The sequence below is a fragment of the Drosophila subobscura genome, chromosome O (assembly GCF_008121235.1).
Source record: "Drosophila subobscura isolate 14011-0131.10 chromosome O, UCBerk_Dsub_1.0, whole genome shotgun sequence".
Lineage (NCBI taxonomy): Eukaryota > Metazoa > Arthropoda > Insecta > Diptera > Drosophilidae > Drosophila > Drosophila subobscura.
Window position 1 is genome coordinate 1,296,758 of NC_048533.1, and position 16,694 is coordinate 1,313,451.

Sequence of the window (16,694 nt, forward strand, 5' to 3'; positions counted from 1 at the left end):
TCTAGTTGAGACTCAAACCGCACATTCAGATGCTGCAAAAATGGAAAAGGGGGCGAACAAATTCTAAAATATATTGCCAAAGACTCGACAGCATAGACGCACGTACACTCCTTTTAACCACTCGCCTTCACCCTGCCCAGCTCATTCCCATCCCATGGTCCTGCTGGGGAAGGGAGAGCGGAAGAAGAAGTAACCAGCATCGAGACACATTTTCTAATAATGTTTCAGCGTCACGTATTAATGCGTTTGTTTGTATCTTCATTTTACCCGCTAGCATTTTAATGTATTTATTTTTTCTCTACTCACCCCACACTACACCCCACGATACTGAGCCACTCTTTCTTGCCTCCGCTCTTTGGGAGCCAACAAAGGAGGAGCGGCTGAGGAAGATAGAGAAACAGGAAAACGGCAAAGACACGCGAAGAGAAGCTGAACCGTTCTCTGGTGGTTTTTTCGGGCATGTTTGTGCATGCGACACACTCGTCTGGATAATAATGAAGTACGTTTACGTGTAAACTCTATCTAATATGTATGCTAAAAGCTTCCGCACAACAAAAAACCACTGGAATGAACAGGAACAGGACACTGTAGAGAGCGAGACACAGTGACACGAGGCGAAACGCGATGAATTTTTTCTATTATTTCATCTCTCAGAGGGGAAGAACTCGCGAACCCCACCACAAAGGGTTAGCATCGGGAGTTGAAATTAATTGGAGCAACTTTTGCTGCTTTCTGGAATTGAGTGCTAGTTGATGCTTTAGCTTCCCCTCCTCCTGCACACGGAATATCTCTGGAATGTAAGGAGCAAGGAGGAGAAACGAGAAGTGCGAAAGGATGATAATGTGCAGAGGGGAAGGGCATGTGTGTTGGTGGTGGTGAATGATTTAGAGCAAAGAGAGCATCCCCAGATTGATAGTTTATGGTTGAGGTGCTTAATTAATTAGAACGTGCTAAGAACTTGCAGCATATCATACTTATGTAATACGAATAATGGCCTTACACCATTCGCTGAGGAGTTTACTCAACCCATGTTATGTTTCCCCACTTCAAGTTTATTTTCTGAAACGATTCTAAACCCGAATTTAGCGAAACCTGCCTCAAAAATGGATTTAAACCAACATTTATTTATACTTTTTTTCAATTTGAAAATTTTTCAACAATTTCTTGGGATAGAAAATAATAAAATAATATCGCGAAAAAATAGTTGGACTATTTACATTGTATGTACATACATACATACATATATACATACGTACATATCCGCTTTTATTGGCTTTTCATTGATTAGTCTACGAAATAGTTCCTACCCAATCGTTCCCATGAGCACTTTGGTTCACAGCCAATACCGTTCCACCGTTCCACATTCTCCCTGAATGATAGAAAAGGAATCCACCAAATAGTACGAGTAGTATTCATTCCTTCTTTTCTTTCACAACTCTCTGATGTCCAACTAGTACAAACGATCACAAACAGTAGTTTGGATGCTCCCAACACCTCCAAAGTTAAACGAAAAGTTTAAATCACTTTGAGAGCATTTCTTGCCATTTTCCATTTTCGTTTGCTGATGTTGCGAAGGTCTGCTCTACTCCTGGGCGTTATATACACATTAATTCACTTTTGCATGAAAGCCACTTTACACTATTACCCGCACAACATCGTTGTAGGTGGGTGGATGTGTGGACTAGCGACTGAGTGGGTGGCTGGGTAGAAAGGTGGATGGGGTGTGTTAGCGGTTGGGTTATTGCAAAACTGCGCAACGTGGAAAAATTCATCAAGCGCAAAATAACATTGCATACTTTATGGCGCATTATGAAAACACACGCGCTCAGGACTTGAACTGCGCGCCACGAACAGGCACAGGAGGAGGGTGGGGGCTAGGAAGAGGGAAATGGAATGGGAGAAATTTGCGCTACATTTACACAAAAACGTTTTAGAAAATTTGCGCAACATGACAGCAGCCCTGTCTCTTTCGCTCTTTCCTTCTCCCTTTCTCTCCCTCTTTCTCTCTCTCTCTCTCTCTGTCTCTTTTGCACACACTTAAAACTATTAAAAACATGGAAAACGCAAGCTGGCAGTTAACCCCGAAAACCGTTCCGCCCCTCCTCCAGAGACTCACTCGTATCCCACTCTCCACAATTCCTCCTCCACCGCCAGCGAGTTATGCAGATAGCATTGATGATAATAATAATGATGATGATGATGATGATGACGAGAGCCAGACACAGACCACAAAACAAGAAGGGGTAGGGTAGGGAGGGTCTGAAAAGTGTCATCGGTCGGGGTCCTGAGAGGTGGGGAACGTAATATAGCAGCGAGGACATTCAGTGTAAACAGAGCAACAATCATGGCGACAGCGAAGGCGACTACGACGATGATGATAATGATGATGATGATGACGGGCGTCTCTTGCTGACGCTGACGTCAGGCAATGTCCCTCCCCCGCCTTTCGGGGGATATTTTCGCCATATGGCAGAGTAATGATAATAAACTCCTAAAAACACAGACACACGCACACCGTGGGAAGGGGGCACCAGCGGCAAGAAGAGCAACAGGAGGCACAGCCAGATATCCACAGGCACAGATACAGTCACACGCACACACAAAAGTGTCGTCATTCTGTCGGCATCCGAGCGCTCATCGCCTTCCAGGATGTCACTCGCGTCTTATCTGGGGAACGAACTGAACCGAGATGCAACGGCAACGGCAACAGTGGCAACTTTGCAGCTGCAACGGTTCGGACTAACGCCCCAGTAGATAGTGCCAGTTATTTTCATTCAATTTTAAGCCACCCCACCACCCATTCTACCCCAACCCAACCAACGGCATCTGCGGCTACTGCTGCTGCTGTTGGGGAAAATGCGTGCCGTGCTGTCCAACCGCAGAAAAATTCACATTTTGTTTGTATTTCATCCGTCAAAAGGTTGCGGAAATGTAAGCAACAGTAAATCTCAACGAGAATGAAAAATAATGAAGGATAAACATAAATGAGGAGCTAAAGTTCCATCTGAATGTTGTGAAAGGGTTACGAATAATCGTTGCCCAGAGGTTGGAAACCGGCTTGGAAATGCGTGAAAATTGCTTGGAGTCCAATTAAAACTTGATCGGAATCTAGGACCATTAGGAATAGCTTATTAAGGTGGCCTAAATCAGTTTAATTTCTAGTTTAGTGATGGATGCTGGAGTATGTTGGATGGTTAACACCGAAATAAACTTTGTATCCTTGACTTTCGTCGATCGTATTTTTTAGTTGATAAATTGCGAAAGCTTTTAGATAAAGTTTTCCATTTCCTGGTCGCAAAATGCATTAATATTTTTTACTTGCAACTAACTAACCAACTAACAACTGACAAATGCAATTAAAAATGTGCAGAGACATCTCATTGCCGGCAGGGACGCGCGTCCTCCCAATGCCAATAACAGGCTAGAAATGAAAGACAGCAGCAGGAGAAGCAGCACAGGGGAGCAGGGTAGGACCAGGACATGGCCATGAGGAACGGGCTAACGTTGTTTCATCAACTCATCAGCATCATCCTTCGGCTGCTCCTTGGTCCTGTGCTGTGCTGTCCTGCTGGTGGCTGCTGCTGCTGCTGTTTCTGTTGCCTCCTCATTGCACAGCCCCCCAGGCGTTATATGTAATTGCATTTTTTAGTTTTAATGGAGCGTACGGAACGAGAAATAGGAACAACTACCAGGATGGCAATGCCAGCGGAATGGGAATGGGATTGGACCGGGAACAGAAATGCGAACGGTTCCCTTTGGCGGGAAACTCTCTCGCTGCGAATGTAATTAATTTGTAACGTTTGATGACAAGCTTAATGGCCACAGCACAGCCCTGCTGGGAGGTGGAATGAGGAACGGAATGGGCTCCGCGGAGTCCAAGAGGGGTGCGGATGAACGGGCGTTTCTATGCGTGTTCGAGCTGTGGCGCACAGCTCTTAATAGTTTTATAATTGATTGTGATATGATTTAGCAAAAATAAAATAAAAACGACAAGAAATTAAAAAACATTAAATTCGCCCCGCCATCCATTGGGTGTTGTAGCAGACTTACATAATTGAAATTGTATTTGGGGTGAATGGGATGTCAAAAATCCCTGAATCATGATCGAGAATATTGGTTTGTCCACAATCCAAAACGATTTAAGCGCATGACAGATGCATAAAATCCGAACGAAAAATGAAGAGGAATATATTCGGAAATGATTTATTTTCCAAATTGTAAACGAATACATACCAACATTTTTTTTTTATAATATTCGATATTTGGCGATTATAATCGTATCCTATATTTGAGGTTTCACCTGGAACTGCACTCGTAGCCACACTAGCTCCAAATAGAATGCACCTTCTATTGCATTAAACATGGTTTGAAAAGTTCAGCGTCTCATCCACCGAGATTCCGTGATCAAATTCAGTTTTAAATTGTCGTTCGAAATCTTTTAACATAATTTCAGGGGAATTTGAATTTCCCTTTACTGCAGTCACGCAGTCTGGCTACAAACTTTAATCTGTGGCTGATTTCTTAAGCTTATTGCCGAATTCCAAGTCGCATTCCCACCGTGTTACCCTGATAGACCACGACACTATTCGAGTCAAGACAAACACTTCAAGTGGGTGAGGTGGGGAGACACGTGCAAAGTGAGTTAACAATTTGCATGTAAATTTTCTGCGACAAGTCGCTTAATGTTAACCCATTAAAGTCGTGAAAAGCTGTCGTCGCTGCCCTCAAATCAAATTGTCTCCATCGTCGCCTCGTCATTGCAGATTTTCCAGTTGGTTTCGCCCCGACATGGCGAGCAAGCAGCCATGCAGCCAGCCAGACAGACAGGCCAGTGAAAGACACAAAAGTCACATTAGATTACTTCCCAACGATACCATCCATAATGAGCGACGCGGACCGAAAACCTACGTACAATTTTTCTTCCGCCTAATGATGTTTAGAATGAGACGGCTATACTGGGTGACGGATAAAGATAAAGGAAAATATAAATGTTGATGCAAAACAAAATTTGAAGCATTATGTTTAAATATTTATAATTATTGTGCGCATCAATCAAATGGTTGGCGTGAAAATGCTTAGACAATAATTGGAATCGCCCTGCGGCGACAAAGCGGCAAAGGGCGGCAGAGTAAACAAACCAGAGTTGTCAACTCTCCCTCCGCCCCAACCTCCCCACAATCCTCTTCACACATCAGTGCTATCATCAGTGCTCTTCTCTATCTTTTTCGCCTTGTTCTTCTTCTACATGTCGGCAAAGTTTTTTGATATCACGAGTGTGGTTAGGTGAAGCTGAAGCATACACACAGCTCTGGGCGGATGCACTGGGCACTGACTGGGGTCTGGGTGAGTCTACAAAAGTGTCACAGCATAAAAGCACAATCCAACAACAACTCTCCTAGCAGTCCGTCCGTCCCTCTTTTCGTCTCTTCGCTTCTCCCCCGCGCGGAGAGTGTCCACCACTCGTGAGTGTGAGAACATGTGGACACGGTGGAAAAGGAACACCCAAACACCCGCCAGACACTGAGACAGACAGACAGGCACAAGAGCGTTCCACCAGAGCAAAGCATTCTCGTTGCTGTGTCATTCACACCGAGACGAACTTTTTTTCGGTTCATCTCTCTCCTATTCCTCTTCCTATTCCAATTGCCCTTTCACTCTACTTTGCATTCGAAGGTATTATGAATCTCAATTTGTTATTATTTTATGATCTTATGATTTTATACACCGATTGATTGCAAAATATAATTAATCTAAACCCATAAAATGTATAATAAGCTTAGCTTTTATTTCCAGGGTACACACAGCGTCGACTATTTTATTCCGTTCCTTTTACATCCAATTCTTTTTCTGAATTTGGGGAGAGAAAGAGACGACAACTCTTTCGTGCCGAGTTTTTAGCAAACTCATTTATGTAGTTTTCGCTTCATGTTTACTTAAAGTTCAACTCGAGTGTTGTTTTTACAAATTGTGTGTTGGTTCATGTCAGTGTGCGTGCGTACGTGTGGTGCACGGCGCACAGATGAAAATAGGAGTAGACAGTTTTGCAGTCACTTCAGCAACTCCAGTCCAGAGTTCGGTTCGGGGTTTCGGTTTTGAGCTTTATAATGTTGTTCTTTTAAATTTCTCCTTTTCAGATTACACTCTACCGGCTCTGTGGCTCTGCGATAGATTAAGTTTAGATTAGTAAACATTTCTAATTAATGTTGAAAGCGAGCTCGAAAAATAAGAATCAAGTTGATGTTGGGTGCAGGATATTGAGATGGAAGTACATACATAATTAGCATCTCAAGAAAAAATCAAATCCCTTTTCCTCTTAATACTCCATTAAAAATATGTCTTTAATCACAGTACGTTCTCCCTCATTATTTTATCGTTTCATTAATAATTCCCCCTTGCGAAAACTCAAGCAGACTCTGACGTAATTCCAGTCAAGAAACCCATCAAAATATTATAGACAAATTCGATAAAACAGAACGAAAAAAAAAAAAATGTGTTGCAAATATCACAGAGTGGACCCAAAGTGGACCCCTAAGGAGCGGGGCCCTCATCAATTTTATTTATAGTTTCGTTTATGCGTTGATTTCTTTCTTTATTGATTTTCATATTGATGATCTGTACAGCTCGTACAAGCGAGTGATTAATTTAATTAATCAAATAGACATTAGCGGCACGAACCATCCCGGTTCGGCGGAATCGAATCGAATCGAATCGAATCAACGCTTGGGCAGTCATTAAAAAGGTTAAAGAAAATCACAAAAAAGAGAGGAAAACCAAGCGAATCCGTTCGATGAACCTGGTACATAAAACCATAAAAACAAAACAAGAAGCAAAAAGTAAATCATAGCAAAAGTGATTATGATGCTAATTATCGTGCGGCTTAATGTTCGACTTGTTGCATTCTATCGACTGTTTTTTAGAGCGTGTAAAGTTTGCTTAGAACGTTGCGGGTCGGGCAGAAACCCGGCAGAAAAAACAGAACACAACGCAGCATTGGCCATTGGCCCCAAAAAAAAAGACAAGAAAAATGCTAGCTTGGACGGGGCGATGGAAAATTCATACGTATGAGAATGCTGCAGGCAGCGTAGGAAAAACCAGATCTGCCATGGCGGAAAAAGAGCAGTGCCACGGCCAGGGGCAGGGCGAGAGCATGGACGAGGGCCAGGAAAATCTTGTTACTGACATTTACAGCTTGGACAAAAATGCCTTAGCCAGCACCAGTCAGCAGAGCACCAAGAGAAAAAGAAAGAGAAAAAGTGTGGACAGACATGGAGATAATGTCTTTGCATGTTCGGTGTCCCATTGCAAATCTCAGTGGACCACACCAGGCACCAAAAAAAAACGAGTAGGAACGTTTGTGAGACGCTTCGTACGCGTCAAAACTTTTATACCCGGAACTCAGTCAGTTGTCTGTCCCCTAGCGATTTTTTTCGGATTTGACATTTTATATTTTACATTTACATCTACATCTATGTACATCGCTTCTCCCGCCAACACTTCCCCAGTGACACACACAGCTTGAGGCAGCGGATGCGAGCAAGAACGAATGAGCAACAAAAAAGAAGCCAGTTCAACTTATTTTCTTCATTCTGGCTATAATAATGATCTAATCCCAATTCGGTGACCTGATAGATTTAGTCACTCCCTTTAGTCCCTACGGAAGTCCTCTTTTTAGTTTTCTCTTATCTTTAAAATTGTGGATACAGCAGATCAGAAATATATGTATGTATGTATATACTTTCTGGGGTCGGAAACGTTTCCTTCTGTGCGTTACATACATTCACTTCTCACCACGAGTGCAATAAACCGTATTTACTCTTCGAGTACCGGGTACAAAAACAGAGCACCGAACCCAACCAGGAAGCCACGCAAGGAGGCACAGATGTTGAGGCAGACGACTGTCAACCAGTTGGAAGTTGCTATTGGAGGAGTCGGCTCACGAGGAGTAGGGAGGTGGTCTTCTGGTCATTTAAGTGGATTGTGTGTTTGCATCGATGTTCTCGGAAACATTGCAAAACTTTTGAGAAATTGAAGCGGCGCTGGGGCTCACTGAGGAATAAATATCTAATATTGTAGGGGGGTCTCGAATACTAATAGTTTCGAATACTGAATTCTGTAGGCTGGAAGCAAAAGAAAAGCTATCGTAGTGGTATGTACATGTACTTTGTAGAACCAGCTAATGATTGGACAATCGAAGCAACTTTTCTGTGAGTGTATCTGAAAGAGAAATCGCAACATTTGCTTTAATTTATTGCCATCCATTGTAATTATTCAAATGGCTTTGGCTGTGTGGCCAAAGTTGTTGTTCTATTTTGTCCCATTTTTCCTACCGTGTTTTCCCTTTCCCACTGTTGTGTTTGTTTTTCCACCCATTTTTGCGATTGGGGGGTTGGGTTCGCTTTTTCCTTTTCCTTTCCAGTTGACAGAGACTGGGACCTGGGACCTGGACCTGGACCTGGACCTGGACGTGTACTTGGAAGAACTCTGTGCAAATTGTTGGCGGAACTTGGGATAAATGAGATCGATGGCAAATTACTGGCAGTTTTTCAATGCAGTTCGAGGAGCTCTGCACAGTTGTAGCTGCTCGGCCCTCTTTAATTGTCATGCAATAAATGTATATGTATGTATGTATCTCGAGTAACCAAGTATAAGTTCGAGTAGTGCAATTGGTCCATAGAGGGGGCCACTTCCACAGTCATACAGATAATAATACTCGAATGAAATGGAACAGAGTGGAGAGAACACTACTTGCTAAACAAACAAAGCTGAAAGCCGAAAACACCAAGCTGCCGCCGCCGGATGTGACACAAAGCCATAGCAACAGGCCAAAAGAGAAGAGGGGAAAGAGGGGAAGAGCTGGCCGAAAGAGGGAGAGAGAACTAACACCCAAAACGTGACATCATAGTTTAATGATTTCTAGGAATAGTCAACGCCGCCGCCAATCATAAGTCCGGGGCCTACAAATTGCAATTAAAGGTGAATGAAAAGGTAAACGCAAAAGGCGGAAAAAGGGGGAAAAGGAAAAGGGAAAGAGACTCCCCAAAGATAGGAAGAGGTAGACGGACGATCACAGTGGACAATGACCCAGGTGGAAACTCAGACAAACTTTGATGACGACGACGACGACGCTGATGATGGTATTTAAAATAATAGTAAAGCCAATGCTCGAATAAACAACAATTAAACTTAAGCGCGAAATGCGTAACAGCCGAACAAGAGACGGCAAACAGTGGAGTAGATAGACATGGACAGAGAAAGAGTACGAAAGGAGGAAGCACAGCAATGCATGGAAGTAGAGATGGGTACATGTGGGACACGACACGTACCATCACGACCCCAAATAGCGAGTGTACGAAAAACCTGAAATAGTAAATAGACCTCATCAGTTCAAAGGTTTTGTGTTAATTTCCAGTCACGCAACATGCCCAGCTCTAGGCTGTCAGCCAGACAATGACCCGTGCTTTAAGTAAAGACACAAACCAATGGATGGTCAGCAGATGGTCGTGGGAGGCAGGGGAGGAGAGAGAGAGTCTCTCATTACCATACAAACGACGCAACAGACTTGGCCCACATCATGTTGCCAAGCTCAGTGAAGGCCAAGGTCAGGCTGGCAACATGTTGCGCGCAAACCAGTTTGGCTGATCTACTTCACCATCCCTACTGCAACATCATGTTGCTGCACAACTCATACCCACCACACACTGAGGTCAACAGATGCATCGCGTGATGTTGCTGGCAACATTAGCAGCAACACGTACCCGATAATGGCTATAAGGAAGGAAGCAACACCATCAGCGAGCGAATGCCGGAAAACTTTTGCCAAGACCAAAAACCACTTAAAAAGGTCAATGGAGAGTCACATCACCCACTCCCACTAACACTTGAAGGAGAAGAAGCAAGAAACATTTTCTGTGAATGCCTGGTAAGACTTTGCAACATAAAAGAACTTTGCACCGTTCTGCAGGCAGGCACCGTTCTCTCGCTCTGCCCCTAATGTGTATGTATGTATGTATATGTGTGTATATCCCCATCTTACGTCGCCCTTCACCACTCCCTATGATTGCTTCTTCCTCCTCAAACTAATAATCATGACTTGTTAATCTTTACGCTGCTGTTCCTCTTCGCACTTACATTTTCGCTTCTTTTCTAACATTTTCTACTTATATCACGGCTACCCTTTGTAGTATACAATCTCTTCGTCTATGCCCACTTTCAGGAGGGTTCTGCACTGAACCAAGCAGGTATCATCAGTTGCACCCTCCTGGATGCGAAAATATTGCCAGGGTATCCCATATTCCATTTACATTTCTGAAGAGCTTCTATTTTATAGTACTTTTCGACAGCTCCTAAGTTGTGTGGTGTGGCGGGCGGGAAGGCTTTTGGCTGTGCTGTTAGCTGTTTGGTTTTTTGTTGCTGCTGTCTTTTCACGCATTATCATCACCATCGAGAGAGACTCGGAGAGACGATTACTGAGACGAATGCCGCTGACTATTATAGATGATGTAAGTGCAAAAAGGCATTGAACGTTACTATTTATTTGTTGACCGTTTTGCTTTTCTTCTTTGTTAACTAACGCTTCAGGAGCAATAAACTTGGCACAGACTGTGGCCAGACGCCGAACCGAACCGAACCAAACCGCACACCAGAACCTTTCACTTCGATCTTAAATGTTAAATTCCACTAAGCAGCTTATCACCATTCCCTCCGAGGTAAAGTTCGGGGAAAACTTTCTGGTTATCCTTGGAGGAAAACACTCTCATTGACTCCTTGCTGGTGGCGACGTCGTCCTCGTTGCCAAAATGCAATTATGGGTTTAAGCAAAAGCAGCCAGAAGCCAGTAGCCAGTAGCCAGTAGCCAATAAAGACAAAAACGAAAGCCATCATCTGCAGTCGTCAGTGGCGGCTGGGAAGCTTCGTGACTGCATTTTCTGTTTAGCTGCGTTTAGCTTACCAAGTATTTTTGGCACTTAACCAAGGTTAAGTAAGTCTCTGACTTTCCCCACTCCTCCTACTACTCCGCCTCCTCCACAACCATTCCAACAGAGCACACAAAAGCAAACAAAACCACAAAGAGAATATTCATTTTCATTTGGGTATCAAGGATTTCCACACACAACTCTCAAGGAATTCTTCTGGCTTAATTCAGTGATGGCCACACTTGGACATATCTTTCTGGTAGATGAACTTCAGGGTTTGGAATGGAATTCCTTAGATTCTTCTGTTTAAATTGCTTTTACATGTCTACCTCCTTTGCCACCTCATTCAATATTTCTTCAACTGCTTCTGACATTTCTTAGCTTTTCAAGGTCTTCATTTGGAATGCGAAGAGAGCTCTCGCTCTCTTGCAGCACTTCTCTGGCTTCACTCGTTCGACGAGGCGATGAGGGACAGAGCAAGGAACCGATGGAGCTGGGAGAGAGAGAGAGGGGGAGCAAGAAACGAGCCAAGTGCGTGAACAGAAAAAAACAAAAAGGAAATTGAAATTGAAAACGTTACGCATGCGTCTTGTCTTTCCACCCATGGAAAGCCGCATCTGCTGTGCAGTTTTTGCCTTTGCTTTTGTTGTTCCTGTCGCTGTACTTTCAAACGTATCGCATATCAAAGAGAGAGAGAGAGAGAGAGAACGAGAGAGAGGTGGCCGTACAAATTGGAAGCTGCAAATGGAAATTGAATGCAATTGGAAACGTGAGGTTGGGGCACACACCAACCCACCAACCAACCATCCATCCATCCAACCATCCTCTACGTGAATCTCTGCCGTCCAGCGAGCATCATTCGCTGTCGAGCTGAAATTGAATCCGCTCTGCTCCGGTGGAAATTCCGGGCTGAAAGACAATAAAAGTACGCGTGTGGCCAGAAAGATTCGTCACAAGGTGGTCGACACGCAATGCGAAAGCAGCAGACCCCGATACCCAGTTACAACAACCAAAACAAAAGACATGGCGACATGGACCTGGATATCCTGAAGCACTCGTCGACCGTTGTATGGGCCACCATCCTCATATGGAGCCTGGAGTTAAACTTCAGGAGCTGCCAGGCAGTGCCAGGCGGAAGCAGCGCGGAGCGGTAAGTGCTATCGAGAAGTCGCCCCTCTCATCGTTTCCGTAGCTCAACTCTTGCTATGATTCAGGGTCCACATCCGCCTCCACATGCCCGAGGTGGTGCGTCAACACACGCATTTCCACAACGTCTACAAATATCCCAAGACATTTCCCCAGCACTCGGCTCTAGCTCCAGCTTCAGCTCCGGGTTCGGGTCCAGCCCCAACGTCGGCCAATCTGAAGCTGCTGGGAAAGCCGCATGTCCAGCTCTTGGGATATACCACAGCGGCCGGTGGCACGGGCTCCATGTCTCCGAGTCTGATGCAACTGATGGCCACAGCAGTGGCACCCACACACATGCCACCAGCTCCCACCAGCCTGACACCCAACTATGGGCCCGCTTTGTTCGGTAGCTTCAACCAGGAGTTGCTGCAGGATGCGGCATCCCTGAGCGCCACACCGACAACGACAGAGCGGCCGATCCCGAAGCCGGCGATGAAGCAACAATTGCTGCAACAATTCTTCACTCCGAACGTTAAATCTGCTTTGCAGCAGCAGGAGGGGGAGCGAGAAGAAGAGCAAGACAGTTCCCTCGAGGAGGATCAGTTTGAGAAGAACTCCCTGCTGAATCTCAGCTTCCTCGAGGCTCTTCAGCGGGAATATCTTAGCAAGTTTGGAGGGCGACGAAAGCGCAAGAAATCATCCTTGAAGATCGGCCAAACACGACCAAAGGATTATCAAGCTTTTCCTCAGACAAAAGCAAAACCATATTACTACCAGGGAAATCAGGAGGAGGACGATCCATCCGAACACTTTCAGGACTACAGTGACGAGCCACAGGACGATTACGAGGAGGTGATGCTGATGTCGCACGAGGGCAGCGGCAGGGGCAGGGGAAGGGGCGGTAATTCCAATCCCACCTCCTACATGGAGAGCTCTAGTAAATGGGGGCTTCTATCCGCCCGAAACGGACCTGGATAATGCCCAGGGCTACGACAGTGCTGTGGCATTCAGTGGCCAGGACAACAGCATCTCGGCCATGCCCACGGTCGAGGACTTCCTGGATGATGCGCACAATCATCCACAGTCTGACTTTGGCAATTTCTATGATCCCCATCCCCATCGCCATCCATTTCCCCGATCCTATGGCGGCTCCACTGAAATGGCCTCTCAGCCATCGCAGCCCTGGCTGCCATCACCAACGACGTCCAATAATTGGGCCACACCCACCACCCCCACCAGTGCCCACCCCTCAATGGGCATCAGATTACGCCCTAGAATTCCGGGAATCGGCCAAAAGGTCCGTTACGTGAAGTTGGTGACGCGAAAGAAGCGCAAAAATCGCGAAAGAATCAGAACGAAAAGATATCGTCCCTGAAATTCCATTTTAGAATATGGTTTTCGAGTTACTGTCCAATTCAAGTAAAAGTTTAATAAAATGTTAATTATTTCTAGTAGAGCTTGAACTAAAATGAATGCAAGTCTCACCCACTCTCACACTCAAATTGGTGGTTAAGTTCTTACCTAAAACGAGAGAGAGAAAGACATATTTGAATTAGAGAAATGCTTCAAAGGAATATATAAAATTAATATACAGATACGAGTGTACGTTCGCTTAAGGGAACTTTAGACAGCTTCAATGAAATGACTCGCGTATAATTATAAATAATTAATGTACAGACAAGCGGCTATTGATATAGATCGTTCCTTTGGGGGATTCTTTTCTATATTCCTGCTCTTCTCTTGGCTAAAGCAAACCCTCATTAGATGAGCATACAAAGCGGAATGGAAACCAAATCACTGGGGGAGAGGAACTAGATGTAGAGGGTAAGGAAAAACGAGAACGAGAGACGAAGCCCATAAACAGTAACCAGAAACCGATTCGGAACCCTCCGCATCTTCATCCACCTCTCTTTCGTGCTAGACCAAGCAAATAAAGTGCACAATTAAATGTGTAGACTGGGCCTAGGGAGTGGCAGGGAGGGAGGGAGGTAGCGAGAGCAAATAATAAGTAAGAATGCTAATAAAATTCAATTAAAGGCCACAAAATTACAATAAAATTGGCCCGAAAAAGGAAACTTACTCTGGCCAAATGTCCAACCAGACAAAGTTCCAGGCGAGCGAAGCCACAGAAATAGAAATGCCAGAGGGGTGCCACATGAAAAGTCAAAATTAACGACTCATTTGGGCAAATTGAAGCCATAAACTACAAAGGCATAGGAAAAGAGAGAGGGACCAGACCAGGCATCTTCTTTGGCGACATTTGAACCAAAAGGAATACATATGTACATACATATGTATGTATATTCTCCGAAGTGTATAGCCAGAGTCGCTACGCAAGCGAGTGCCAGGATGTGAGGAAGAGTCTTCAGTCGCTCTATGTTCCTAACATTCCCAGTATTCCTAGAGCTTACTGGAACTCTCATCCGAAAAGATCCAATAAATAATGATACAAAAAGTCTCTGAGTAGCGGGTATTCTGTACTCCGAATGACGATGACTCTTGCGTTCTTTCTTGTTTTATTTATTTGGCGGATATAAACATAAAGGATGAAACGTCAGGGGGAGAGGAGGAGCAACATTCGTTGCATACTCTGGGGGCCAACGAAATTAAAATCGTGTAAAGATTTTAATTTTCTCGGCAGAGCGGAACGCGGAATGCGGCATGTCGGAGTGGGAGGCAAGGATATATGCAGGAAGTTTTCGTAGCAAGCGAGAAAACACACATAAAGTGTTGATGTGTCAACCATATGACATTTATTGTTTAGACGACGACAGCGGAGATGTCTGGTTCTGGTTCTGGTTATGGGGAGGGCCAGTCGGAAGGAGAGTGGAGGAGCAGCAGCCATGTTTATTATCCCCACCAGATGGCATTATGGCGGCATTGGACAGAGGCAGAGTCTGAGGCAACAAGTACCGAGATGAACAACTTTAAGAGAAAATGAGAGAAAGAGACCCTATAGATACGTGGGTGCCAGTCCTTGGCCCATTTTAGATGATTTATGGCTGAGAGAAGGAGCTGTGGGAAAGGCTGATGTCATAATAAATAAATGTATTTACGATTAAAGTCATTCGAAGTTGAGTCGACCCAATGATCAATGGCTTTGTTATATGGCCAAGAATAAATTGTTGGCGAAGGTCACGACAGTGGGGCTCTGGGTCAGAGAAAAACAATTTTGATCTATGACAAAAAAAAACCCCAACACAAAATCTTTAAACTGGACCCAAGAACCAAAAAAAAGTAGAACTTGGTTGAACCAATAAACACTCTTTACGATGATTTTCCTGCCAACGGCGTAATTGATTTTGCCGATTTAATGGCTAACAAACACTCCCCACACTCCAACCCACATCGGAATCACCAATATTCTACAATGTCCGATGACCAAATTTATCTGTCCACATGAGCACACAATCGTGTGAGTAGAGCCAATTTCCCATTTCCGTTTTCGTTTTAATGAAAGTGACATAAAATGCTCACAGAACCATCAGAGGGAAGGAAATACGCGACGGACGTGAGGATGGAGTCCGTTCCTTCTCTTCCTCCCACACAAAACAAAAAACATATTTTCCATCAAGTTTATAAGCCTAATAAACGAAACGCTTAATGTTTCCTCTCCGCATGTGCATCATAATAATTTCTTATAAGTATTGCAAGATAAATTAATTTTCCAATTCTCAGCAGAGACAAAAAAACACAAAAACGAAGAAGGACGTGTGAAAGAAGGACGCTTCTTACGCGTCACAACTTTTATACCCGGTACTCAGTAGGACATCTGCACCTCTGTTTTTTTTATCTTCAAAATTGTGGTGATTTTCGCGCTTTGCGAGGACGGATGGGTGTGTGAAATACAGTGTTTGAAATACAGTGTGAGCATACAACCATCTGGATGCAAAATTTGGTCGCTCTAGCTTTTATACTCTCTGAGATCCAGGTGCTCAACAAGAAGGACGGACGGACAAACGGACGGACGAACAGACGGACAGACAGACATGGCTATATCGACTCGGCTATTGACGCTGATCAAAAATATATATACTTTACATCCACTTTTCCACACAAATACAATATACCCTATTTACTCCTCGAGTACCGGGCATAAAAATCATTAGTCATGGTGCCAGTCAGCGTGTGAAGGAAGGAAAACCTCAAACCCAACCCCAAAGCAAGTACGAAACGAAAAACTCTTTTGGTTTGGCTAATTTTTAGACGAATGAGACTAGAAATCTGGTCTTGACGGAGAAGGAGGAGGTCGTTCATCCGATGAGACGTTCAATTCATTAATTTAATTAATTTGTGGCAATTAAATATGGTCAGACCAGTCATCATCAACGATACCGAAGGCGACAGTCATTTATTAACAATACACCCACCCAGCTATCCACGCAACATTAATACACAAGAGTACATGCTCCTCCTGCTAATTTTTCTACCCATTCTCCTGCATGTTCATCAATTCTCTGGAGAATCGAAGGGACGACCTTTGCCCCATTTTTCCATTTTGTGTCTGGGTGTGGTATCGGGAGAGGGAGCGAGCATAAATGGGTTAAGTGCTGGGCGGTAAACGCACTCATTCGCAAGTGTCCAAGCAAAGGAAAAAGGAGAGAGAGAACAGTAACAGTCAACCCTCCACAGCAAACATGGTGGTGTCTGCAA

At 44.3% G+C, this 16,694-nt stretch overlaps 2 protein-coding genes across 6 annotated transcripts in view; one reads left to right on the plus strand and one right to left on the minus strand.

The window, feature by feature from the left end:
• The window catches only part of LOC117897826 (maternal protein pumilio), a 220,786-nt gene that overhangs the window by 113,844 nt on the left and 90,248 nt on the right, over positions 1–16,694 (minus strand). The window lies entirely within an intron of this gene.
• LOC117896916 lies at positions 11,907–13,453 on the plus strand. The gene is made up of 3 exons (XM_034805455.1): positions 11,907–12,063; positions 12,128–12,918; positions 12,980–13,453. Exons 1-3 carry the CDS (start codon positions 11,945–11,947, stop codon positions 13,414–13,416), a joined length of 1,347 nt encoding a protein of 448 aa, XP_034661346.1. The 5' UTR covers positions 11,907–11,944; the 3' UTR covers positions 13,417–13,453.

Bases quoted from the DNA above. Each gene is read 5' to 3' on its own strand.
- LOC117896916 (XM_034805455.1), top strand. From the start codon at position 11,945: ATGGACCTGGATATCCTGAAGCACTCGTCGACCGTTGTATGGGCCACC. The intron at 12,064-12,127 runs GTAAGTGCTATC...GCTATGATTCAG, and splicing joins GGCGGAAGCAGCGCGGAGCG to GGTCCACATCCGCCTCCACA. The intron at 12,919-12,979 runs GCGGCAGGGGCA...GGAGAGCTCTAG, and splicing joins GCTGATGTCGCACGAGGGCA to TAAATGGGGGCTTCTATCCG.